Genomic DNA, 12426 nt, shown 5'->3' on the forward strand with positions numbered 1-12426 from the left:
TATGGGGCGGAAGTTCCCATACTGAGCGCCCATTGGCTCATTTCGTACAAAGGCGGGCTTAATGTACAAAAAGTGACATTTCCATTGGCTCTGACCAACTTCAATTTTGCAGCCCAGTTCTTCCTGTATCGTTCGGCGTCAGATGTTTTCTACTATGAATCGGAGTTAAAGGTGGCGTTGCTGCCAGTTAAAGGGGCTTTTGACGACACGTCACACTTTCGAAATCAGTTTTTCTTTCGTAATGTTAAAGTTTTATTGATTTTTGACGAGTCACCACTTCTATCACACGAAGTAAGTGTATGCGAAATTGAAGGGGGAACCCCACTTTCGTTAAGTCTGGCTTTGAATCGTTTGCGTTCTTTGGATTCGTGATACGAAGGAGACATTGTTACTAATTTGCATATCGTCACAGTTACTCGTTTACCTCTTCAAACAAACCATCAAAGGTCAATATTAAAAGACTGGTTTGTAGCGGCGTGCTCTCGGGAGCTTAAACAGCATTTAAGCTACATGAGGACAGAGTGAGGACAGAATTGTTCGCATCAACACGGTGCAGTTCCACATTTGACCGCTGGAGGGAGACAAAACCTCACAAATGAATAAAAACCTGAGGAACAACAGACTCCTTCACATGCCGTGCCTTGATTTGGACTACATAGGCCAAAGGTTTTGACTGCTCATCATTCATCATTTTGGTAACATCTCAAGTAATATAACTCCGACTTGACTGTCAAGGATATAAAGCCATTTTAGTGACTAAAAATGTTGGGTTTTATAGTTCAATGGGCAATGGTGTTTTCTTTATTTCTAGCCATCCATTTTTCTTCGTGGGGTACTGGAGCCTAACCCTGCTGTCACAGGGTGAAAGCCAAGGTACACCCTGGAGAGGTCGCCAGTCTGTCACAGGGCTAACACAGAGAGTCAGGCGTTCACGTTCATATTCAGATCTATTTAGAATCACCAATTAATCTAACCTATTCAGCCAAACCACATACATGTTTGTATGGAAAGAGGCTGGAGTAACTGGTGATGACACATGCAAATACTTGAAAGGCCCCAGCTGACAGGTGAATTGCAGCCCACAATTTTTTTTGCTGTGAGGCATCAGTGCTGCCCACCATTCTTTATCTGTAACTGATATCCTTAAATGTTCAAATGCAATTCATTGTGGTTTTCTTTTGCAAAAAGGGGTTGTGTCAAGCGTGGGCTAGTTTCAATTCAGCTTTATTTATATAGTACCAAATCACAGCAACAGTCACTTCAAGTTACTTTCTAAGGTATACTGACTTTTTGTTCAAGTACAGGTCATTCCCAGATCCTAACTTTATCCTAACTTTTAATCCAACTCTGTCATGACATCTGTTGTGCCATATTGCCATCATTTTCCAAATGCCACACCACATTTTGTTTTGTCACAGCAGGAAGTGGACAGTGCAAAAGTTATGACGCAAAAATTAGAATACAATAAGAATAAATACAGTACACAGTACAGTACAGATTAGCTTGACAGACTGGTGGGTGGAGGTGCAGCAGTTGGTGTACAGGGAGAAGAGCAGAGGAGAAAGAACACAGCCCTGAGGGGAGCTGGTGCTGATGGTCCGGGAGTCCGAGACATTCTTTCCCAGCCTCACATGCTGCTTCCTGTCCGTCAGGAAGTCAGTGATCCACCGGCAGATGGGATCAGGCACATTCATCTGGGAAAGCTTGCCTTGGAGATGGTCTGGAAGGATGGTGTTGAAGGCAGAGCTGAAGTCCACAAACAGGATCCTGGCGTAGGTTCCTGGGGAGTCCAGATGCTGCAGGATGAAGTGTAGGGCCATGTTGATCAGAATCAGAATCAGAATCAGAATACTTTATTGATCCCTGGGGGAAATTATTTTTTGTTACAGTGCTCCATTTTAAACCAACATTAAGACAAGACAGACAATACGCTAACTAAGAATAGTACAATATATACATATATATACATACATACATACATAAGTCACTTATAAATAAATATTTGGAAAAGAAACATGTGTAGTTGTAGCAGCAAACAGTGTGTTAAGTGGATGCGTTGTACAGGGAGATGGCCACAGGCAGGAATGATTTCCTGTGTCGTTCAGTGGTGCTTTTCGGTAATCTCAGTCTCTCACTGAACGAGCTCCTGTGACTGACCAACATGTCATGGAGTGGGTGGGAGGTGTTATCCAACATTGTCTTTATCTTGGACAGCATCCGCCTCTCCGACACCACCTTGAGGGAGTCCAGCTCCATCCCCACAACATTGCTGGCCTTACGGATCAGTTTATTAAGTCTGTTGGCATCTGCGACCCTCAGCCTGCTCCCCCAGCATGCAACAGCATAGAGGATCGCACTGGCCACCACAGACTCATAGAAAATCCTCAGCATTTTCTGGCAGATGTTGAAGGACCTCAGTCGCCTCAAAAAATGGCGTCATCTACAGACCTGTTGGCTCTGTATGCAAACTGCAGGGGGTCCAGGAGGGGGGCCGTGAGGGTCTTGAGATAGGAGAGAACCAGGCACTCAAATGACTTCGTGACCACAGATGTCAGAGCCACGGGTCTGTAGTCATTTAGTCCAGTGATCCTAGGTTTCTTGGGGACAGGGATTATGGTAGAGGACTTGAAGCAGGCAGGCACATGACATGCCTGCAGTGAGGAGTTGAAAATGCCAGAAAACACTGGGGCCAGCTCGTTTGCACAGTGTCTGAGGGTGGCAGGAGACACACCGTCTGGGCCGGGAGCTTTTCGAGCATTCAGACTCTTAAACTGCTTCCTCATATCTGCTTCATGAATATGAAGAGTTGTGGTGGGAGGAGGTGGTGTGAAATCCTCTTTTGTGTGGGGTGAGGAGGGGGGTGTTGTAGGTGAAGTGTTTGAAGGTGGTGATGGCTCTATGGAGGGGGGAGAGGTGGGGGAATGAGTGTCCAAAGTGTCTCTATTGTTGGGGCCGTTGGAGGTGTGAAGGCTGCCTGATGGCTCGTCAAAACGGCAGTAAAAGTCGTTGAGGGTGTTGGCTAAGAGCAAGTCATCAGTGGAGTGGGGGGTTTTAGGCTTGTAGTTGGTGATATTCCTAAAACCTTTCCACACAGAGGCCGAGTCATTCTCTGAGATCTGCTGCTGCATCTTCTCAGAGTGCTGGTGTTTAGCAATGTCCACTTCTTTAGTGAACCTGTACTTGGCCTCTCTGTAGCAGTCCCTGTCTCCGCTTCTGAACGCCTTTCTCTTTTCCAGCCACAGCTTTTTGAGTTTAGGAGTAAACCAGGGTTTGTCATTGTTATAACTCACCCTGGTGTGTGATGGCACAATGCTGTCCTCACAGAAGTGGATATAGGAGGTGACAGTGTCCGTAAACTCGTCCAAGCTGTTAGAAGCAGCCTTCATTGTGTCCCAGTCTGTAGACTCCAAACACGTGCGAAGCTCCTCCACAGCCTCGTTGCTCCAGTTTTTTGGTCCTCACGACAGGTTTGGAGAGCTTCAGCCTCTGTACGCGGGGATTAGGTGGATCATGACGTGGTCAGAAAGTCCGAGTGAAGCGCGGGGCACTGCACGATAGGCCCCGCTGATCGTGCTGTAACAGTGGTCTAATGTCCTCTCCTCTCTGGTCGGGCATGCTTGTATTTGGGAAGCTCATGGCTCAGATTGGCTTTGTTAAAGTCCCCAAGAGCAATGATGAGAGAGTTCGGGAATGTCCGCTCCATGTGCAGTATCTGCTCCGCGAGTGCGCACTGAGCTGCCTGCGCATCCGCATCTGGCGGGATGTAAACAGCGGCCAGGATGAATGAAGCAAACTCCCACGGAGAATAAAACGGTTTGCAGTGAATAAAAAGGTATTCCAGAGAGGAAGGGCAGTGCTTGAGCAATCACTGTTACATCTGTGCACCAGCCACTATTAATGTAGATGCAGACACCTCCACCTTTGGTCTTACCAGAGAGAGAGGCCTGCCGGTCCGCGCGCAGCAGATGAAAGCCATCCAGCTTGAGCGCGCTGTCCGGGATGTCCTCACAGAGCCACGACTCCGTAAAACATAAGACACAGGAGGAGGCAAAGTCTCTGTTCATGCTTCTCATCGGGGCCAGCTCGTCTATCTTATTCCTGAGTGAGCGTACATTGGAAAGGAAGATCCCAGGAAGAGCAGTTCGCAGTCCGCGTCTCCTCAGACGCACGAGTGCGCCGGCTCGCTTACCTCTCTTTCGGCGTCTCACTTTCCTGATCAGAGTCTGCAGTAAATCTGCCGCAGATGCGACAAATATTGGAAGTAAATCCACAGGTGTTGTAGTCCTGTAGTTAAGAAGCTCTTCTCTGGTGTAAGAATATCCAGAGGAGTGCCCAGACACAGAAGTTATGCACAAAAACAAAACAGAAGTAACGTACTGAAGCACCAGGGCATCCATACGCGGCGCCATGGATATATATGTATACATATATACATACATACATACACAAGAACTTTACTTACCTGCACAGAGCCTCTGATCACAACCTTATTCATCACCTTCAGGTTAAACTGGAACAACAACCATGAGCCAGACCTTGCTACCAACAAGAGCTGCAGACCTGACTAATGGTGCTGTAGCTGAGCGTGGACAAATAACTGCAGCTGGTTCCCAAAATGATAACAGGCTGGGCTGGCCACACTGGGAGCTGTTAATGCTGTAAATGTGAATCTGTTTGTACTCTGTTGCTTTGCTGATGATGTTCTTTGTTGTCATATGTCTAATGTGATATTTACTCTCATGTGCAAACATCCCGCATGAAGAGGTAGGAAATGACTGAGAGAAGGGGTGCCATATCTAAAATATGAAAAGGATTAAAAACAACTGAATTTCCTCTTTTGTTAGAAAAGCGGCAGATGACAGAGCGCCAAAACATTAGCAGCTTTTTCACTTTGCAACTTAGAGGTTTATATCATCAGGGAACTGGCTCTCGGAGGCAATAACATGTAAAGTGGTCTCTCAGTGTATTCAACGTTGTCCCGACACCTCTCTATCCAAGCCGGTGTGACAAATTGAGCGTTATATGACATCCCATGAGACGCGTGAAAGTGGGCACGCCGTGGAGCAGCGTTCAGTGAATAACTACTGCCTAAAAGCCATCCCAGCTTCTGCGTTGACAGATGAAATGATTATGAAGTAGATGTGCTAGTTTGATTATGAAGTTAAGATTTTGTGTGTGTTTTAACACCATCAGTCACAGAGATGATTAAAGCCATTAAAGAAGAAAAAAAAGCACGGTAAGAGAGGCAAAACACAAAAGCTCAGGGCCGGGGAAGATACCCAGCAATTTATTTAGAGAGGAGATGATTATGGTTTGAATGAGTCACTTCTCCTTGAGTTAAGCAAATACAGGGATTACAAAGAAAGAGAAAAATCTGTGCCAAATCCATTCAGGATTTGGAGTTGGAAGTAGGTAAAGTTTGATATACAGACTGAAAGGTATTACCAAAGAGTTCAGTAAAGATCGGGTAAATTAAAACATCTGTCTTTAAAAGCAAAAAAATAGTTTTTTTCAAGTGCTGTTTGAAGATGGAGGAAACTAGCACATCTACTCAGATTTTTCAATATCACTGTAGGTGCAAGGGCAAATTTCAAAACTCTTTTTAAACATCTATCAAAGAAGATTGGATTTTATCGATTCCACAAGAAGGAAAATTAATGCTGCTGACATCCACAAGCCATCTATAAATGTCAAATATGCTTACACCCCGACATCTATTTACTTTAATATCGGCTCAGCCTCATAACAAAATGTGAAACAGGCACAAAAAGACATATTTACTTTGTTTGTGCACAGAAACACGAGCTTCTGCTTTTTGTTTTTGCCTAGATTTAACAAGTAGCTTTATTTTATTGAACCCCAACCCCAGCTACAGCTGCTTAGCAGATCTGCATGTTGTAATGCCACTAGAGGGCAGTGTCAAAAATATGTGGAAAGTCAGTTATGTGGGCTACTTTTGTTTGTGTTTGTGCTATTGCTGCTCCTTTAGGTTAGTAAAAGGCAAAAATGATAACATACAAAGAATTTCTTTGTAATGAAGCGAAACAGTGGAAATCTCCCACTGCAGCCACTCGATGCTTCTCATCTGTGCTTCTTCAGGTGTTTGTCTTTTCAGCCAATCAGCATTCTACCAAGTCAAACAGATCTACATTGCTACACAGATTGCTACAAAGGATACAAATGCATTACCAGTAGTATTGATGAATAAACCCAACCAGACAGCAAGTGTAAATACCATGACATATTAGTACTGTCATTTCTTGTTTACTGTTACTACAGCTAATATTAGCAAAGAAAGTAGCATCAAGCTGCACAGGGATAAATTTGCTCACTGTGATTCACTTTGGGATCTGCCTACTTCAAGTCAGTAGTGGGGGTTTTTTTCTTGTTCTTTGCTCATAATCACTTGAAGTCTCCAAATGTGCTTGACTTTCTATGGTCTCAGGTCAGTGTTGCTGCAAATCGCTTCCTTTGAGGATGGAGCTTTACTCCCAGGACTAGTGTTTCTAGTAAATCAAGACCAATAAATTGTATTTATCAAGTTATTAAGTTCTGTATGGCATGCTAATGTCTATTGTAGACAGTGCTGTAAAATTATCACCATGAATCCAGGTTGTTTCTGATTTAACCTTGATGAAAGCAATGTCAAAAGAAAACTATGGAAGGACAAGCTGTTTTACTCTGCCCTGTAATAACTAATCTTTAGTCCATATGTGGACACAGTAATGAAGAGAAATAAATGAAGAGAGAATGCATTTGCTTTCTCCTAATGTGGTCTTTAATGCTCTATTAATTTCAAAGTACTACATAAAACACTAAATTAAATTAATTATATACAAAATAAAAAAAAATTGAGGGAGACACTGAAAACTCGTCAGATCTCATTGGCTCAATGTGAAAGAAATCATGCTGAACATCTATGCTGGTATGGACTGGGTAATGTGTTCAGTTTGTATGGCCGCCATATATGATGTTCCCAATGAATGATGGATGTTTTCCAGGGGGATTTCTTCCCAGATCTGGACCAGGGAATCACTGAGTTCCTGGACAGTCTGAAGTGCAGCCTGCAGTGTTGGATGGGCCAAAACATAATGTCCCAGATATAACCCAGATATATGTTCTATTGGATTTAAGTCAAGGCAAGCATGGGGACCAGTCAGTGGTATAAATTCCTTTATCCAAAAAGTCATAATGAATGACAGACAGCATAACATTCTTAATGGCTTCTCCAAACCCTTTCACGTCTGTGACACATGCTCAGGTTGAACCTGCTCTTATCTGTGAAAAGCACAGGACACCAGTGGTGGATCTGCCTATTCTGGTATTCTAGGGCAAATGCCAATTTTCTATCTTGGCTCTCAGCGAAGGTGGTCGCACTTTTTTCCTCTCCTCCTTACCCTTTATGTCCTTGTCTTGTCTCGTGTGCATTACTTTCCCTGGAACAGTCTCTCGCTGTCGTTCTCTAAAACCTAAACGAGAATTATGGATTTGATCAACTGGTCTCTGAATGCTATTGACACCCTCTTCTCAACGAGAAGTCTGGGCTTGGGAGAGCCTGAGTGCCCTGGAGGGACTTTCCCTGCCGGATACACGATGGATGGGTGGCAGACATGGAGGGTCGTGTGCCTGGCGGGACTGTCGATCGAGGACGCTGAAGATATCTATCTATTCGGAACCGTGATAACAGGGTTCTTGCTGATCGGAGTTGGCTTAGCCCTGGTTTATCGGAGAAATAAGAGAGCGGAACCGGCTGTTCAAACCCCCCCAAGGCTGCCCGCTGGAATCAAAGCGATGGTACGAGGCACGACCTCTCACAACGAACGCAGCATGGTTAACACCTTGGAGACGCTTACAGCTGCTGTGAAGGCTCAAAATAACACCATTGAGCGTATGAGGGGATACATCAGAGAGAGGCCTGCTCAAAATGAGACCCTTGAGCGACAGTTGGAACACATCGCGGAACGGATCACTGCAGTTGTGAGGTCTCAGAATCAAAAGAATGACAACACCACGGAACGGAAGTTTGATACCATCATGGGGAGGCTCGCAGCTCTCCAACGGGAGATTGAGAGACCAGCGTCAGAGTGTTAAAGAGCAGCCTGAAAATTCTCCTGGGCTGCTCGCATGGAAATTTACAAAATCAATATCGAAATTGCGGACCCCCATCACGGCGCCAGCTGCAGGCCCAAGGCTGGAGCCGAACAATCACTCCCTGATAATGACTGTGTTATGGCTGTTCTTCCCATCCCATGCAAGGACACCTGGATTGGCTGGAGGACTGTTTACTTAGCCTGATAGGGTGAAGGACACTGTCTCAGCTGAACTATGGACACGCACACACACACACTTACACTGATAAGCACTCACTCATCCCCCTTCCCCTTCCAACACCTTCGATGCTTACCTGTCCCATGATGTGGACGTCGGGTCAGCTGGCGGCGCAGTCGAAAGATTGCAGCAGTTCCCAGATCAGATGTACACACTGTGTTTATTGTGTTATGATATCCCCTACCCAACCCTGTGGCTTGTCATGTCTTTCACTATGTGGTGATGTGTCCATTCTTATGGTCTTTTATTTGGTGCAGAGGAGTTTTTTTGTTTCCTGCTCTCGTGCTGTCCTGCAATGGAAGCGCAGCATGAGTGGGGGTCTCTTTTTTTCCTCTTGTACCATCCCGTTGTTGTGTATATTTCAGTGTTTTTTTTCCTTCTGTAACGCTGCCAATCTCCGACTTGTAACCCCATGTGATGTCTGTGTTATGTGTGTAATGTCGGGGGGGGGGGTCCCATTTTCGCTGCAGGGCAACCTGCTTGCGACAAATAAAGCTTGATGATACTGATACTGATACTGAATTGGACCCAATGGTACTGGCCAGTCAGCACAAGGCCCACTAGAGTCTGTTTCTTAGTCAGAGAGTGTAGGTCACTGTCGGTCATTTTCTTGGTCTCTACCAGTACTTAACCTGTTCCTCTTTGAACAAAGGTGCAGATACCAGTAATTCAGATAAGTTAAGAGTGTTCTATGGCCCTCTCCTAGAGAAATTGTCTCCTGGAACTTCCCCCATGCTCTTAAGGTTGTGCTCCAAGACACAGCAAACCATCTGGCAAATGCAGATACAGATGTGCTATCCTGGAGAAGTTGGACTACCTGTGCAACCTCGGTAGGGTCCAAGTATCACCTCATGCTACCAGCAGTGACACTGATTCTAGCCAAATGGAAAACTAGTGAAAAGTCAGAAAAGATAAAGAAGGAAACAAATTTCAGTGTCCTCCACCTGTTTTTTTTTGTTGCCCCTCTACTGCACCTGTTGTTAATTTCATTAACGCCAAAGCAGCTTAAACTAATTAACAACCCTGTCTGCTACTTAAATGACCAGATCAGTATCCCAGAAGTTTAATCGACTTCATCTTATACCCTGATTAAAACGTGTTCCTTTAATTTTTTGGAGCAGTGTATTTCTGTTCCTATTCCTGAACTGCGTAGACAGTTTTGAAAGAGCATTACGAAACCTCATACTGTATGAAAGGAGAACACAGATCAGTAGATTACATGACTGCTTCACCAATTTTGCTGCTAATGCATGACCTGTTATCAAATCAAACATGCTCTTAGGGGTATTGGGAACTGCAAGATTTACATATAAGATTGAATTATTCAATTAAGATTATCCTACAGATAATACAGTGTTTATGCCTCAGGTGCTCTTCTGGATGTTTTTGTCACAAAGATTTATATTTCTTTCTCCGGTGTCTGCTATGGAGCGGTGAATGGACAACATAAATCATTTGAACTACATCACGTTGGGAAAAGCAGGTTCCTTCAGGTGGTAACAGGTTGCTGACAAAATGAACAAATGGGCAAGTTGTTGGCACAATTTTGAACAATCTTGGTTTTCATTCAGGCTCAAGGTTTTATCTGTCTGTTGCTCTTCACTCATCCGCTTGTATTTGGGGGGAAAAATCCAACCAGTCAGTGGTGACTCACAGAAACACCTTCCTGAGTCAGATGTTCTCTCAGAGCAGCTGCAGTCATATCTCACTCTTGTGGCTACAGGAGGGTAAATTATTTAAATCGGAAAAAGATTGGAAAAAAGGTGCATTTTCTCTCCTCATATTTTCTAATACTATCTGTTTTCAAGAATTAATTTGTCTACATGCATGAACTCGTAGATGTCCATACATGGCAATAAAATGATGCGTCAGAAAGTCATGGGCTTTAAAAAAAATAGTTGCGGCATCTTTTATACATGACTGTTTTCCCCCTATACCTTTGCATTCCCTTTAGCAGATGTAGCACAGTACTTTATGAAAACCACAGCCCAGAAAAGCACCTGCTTCTCCAGCAGATGTGACTGAAAGCCAATTATCCCGCCTGTCACAGAGGGGAATGGAAAATTTCCACCACTGTCTCATTTTCTGACACTCTGTGGAATGTGAAAGGACAAACAGGACTGCTCTGTGTAGACACTATTTCTAGATGGGGATCTGATTAACTGTCTCCGTATTATGACTCGGTGCTTATAAAAACCTGGAACACAGTCTGCATTTGTTTCAGTTGTGTCTCCTGAATTAAAAAAAATATTTTAGAGAACTGCACATCTGGAACTTCTACATAAAGCAAGAAAAAAGACATATTAAACACATTATGTTACAGCATTTGTCCTTAAAGTCTACGTAATTCATTACAAATTGCTTTTTAAATAACACTGCTGACTTGGTCGGGCACAAATAAAAGCTTACACATCAATATACACATTTTCTTGTTACCACTTACTTACAAGTAGCATTTATTTACAAAACTTGAAAATTCTACTTGGTTACTTACAGATCAGTATAGAAGACAAAAATTCAGAGCCCAACACATAAAATCTTGCTAGTTTTTGTGACGAAAGTACTAGCAATAAAGTTGTTCAACATGCTGCAAGTGTTTGAGTTTTTCCTACCTGGATCTGGCAGAGTAATGCCGTAAATAACTACTCACTGACTAAAATCTGCACTTAGTATAATTTGGTAAGGCTTACAGATGAATAAATTTGGGCACATCTAACTTGCTGGACGGTTTGTTACACAGAACCCTCTGAGAAGTCGTGCTCTGAAACCAGTTAGAAAAGAGCAGTCATACATACAGAAACATATCTTACAGGCTGCTACCTGAATCATGCATCACATAAATTTCAACCAGTCAGATAAGAATCAATAAGATCACTGATAGCAGAGGGCTCCAAAGAAAAGAACAACCTACAGTCTGTGCCAGAAAATCACTGCCTCAAATTGCATACTTACACAGCCAAATAACAGGATAAGTTATTAGTGCTAATTGTGATTTCAGTGCTAACTAGCTAGCAGTGGTAGCTTTAGGTTATGTGCCAGTGCTATTTATGCTTATATAAACTTTCATCTTCAGTGCAGTCAGATGACTAACAAGTTGCAGTCAAATGTGATTACCACTTCTGTTAACAACTGCTTCGGTCCAGTACAGGATAACTACCCTATCAAAATTCATGCACTGTGTGCATAATATTCACAGTACAGCACATTAACGTGAGCATCCAAATTGACACACAGCTGGTTAAAAGGGTAAGCATCTGTCTGTTGTTTCACCCTAAACCCACCACGTTGATTCTCAAAGGACGTTAAAGCATGTATGGTTTGGCTACAGAGCTTGAAGGATGATCAGATGGATTTGCTCAGATAGCGTTTGTACAGAGTCATTCTCAGTGGATGGTTGAAGACTGCTTTGGTTTATTGTCCTTTTGTAAAAACCAGACATTTTGAAGTTATCTGAATGCAAACCTTTCTCCTATTTTGTGGAATCCTTCCTATCTTGGTGATGCTTTCTGTGCAATCATGTTCTCTTTTTGTTTGTGGCTTTAGTGATTATGGCCAGAGAGCTTAACTTTTAGTCTGTGTACAAAATGACTGGCTTATGCAGCTGTTGCTTTATGTACTCTATGAACAAACATTTAGACCCTGTTTTTAGGTGGACCAGTTCAAACTACATGTTTGAACTGTGGGTTTAGCTTTGGCTTGACAGCGAGCAGATGTGCACTTTCATCAGATGTGCAAGGTTTTCATCTTGGCTTTCCAGATTCTGTTTTGTAAGCATAATGAACTTTCTTCTTAAATCCTTAATATGTTGAATCTGTGGTTGGGTAATGAGTCAGGGAAATTATCAAACTTGTGGTCATCAGCTTGCAGTTTCTATTCACACTCTGAGTGTTATGTTTTATGCTTTGCCAAAGGTTTTGTGCTCCAACAAACATTTTCCCTTATTCTGGCAGATTAGACATCCACTCAAGTTGAAGTTCAATGAAACTGCAACTGAACTATTTAATCATGGTAGTAAAGACAGAGAAACCCTGACAAGCAAACAAAATAAAATAAATAAATAAAATTAACACCGAGTCAGTGCAGCTGCACTCATGGTTA

General features: G+C 43.2%; 1 protein-coding gene across 2 annotated transcripts; it reads left to right on the top strand.

Annotated features, from left to right (window-relative positions):
• The first annotated feature begins 6 nt into the window (after window positions 1-6).
• Window positions 7-9012, top strand: LOC146661222 (uncharacterized). 2 transcript variants are annotated; one of them, XR_014913583.1, is made up of 2 exons: window positions 7-291; window positions 4505-7434. XR_014913583.1 is itself a non-coding variant. In XM_085421317.1 (2 exons), the coding sequence occupies exon 2, from the start codon at window positions 7483-7485 to the stop codon at window positions 8089-8091; it is 609 nt and encodes a 202-aa protein (XP_085277443.1). In that variant the 5' UTR covers window positions 111-291; window positions 7446-7482; the 3' UTR covers window positions 8092-9012. The 2 variants fall into 2 exon arrangements, 1 of the variants encoding a protein (XP_085277443.1); XM_085421317.1 differs by lacking the exon at window positions 4505-7434 and adding an exon at window positions 7446-9012 and having other exon boundaries at window positions 111-291.
• Window positions 9013-12426: the final 3414 nt, after the last annotated feature.

The sequence above is a fragment of the Rhamphochromis longiceps genome, linkage group LG10 (genome assembly GCF_057381845.1).
Source record: "Rhamphochromis longiceps isolate RC_006_pf linkage group LG10, R_longiceps_female_GT1.1, whole genome shotgun sequence".
NCBI lineage: Eukaryota > Metazoa > Chordata > Actinopteri > Cichliformes > Cichlidae > Rhamphochromis > Rhamphochromis longiceps.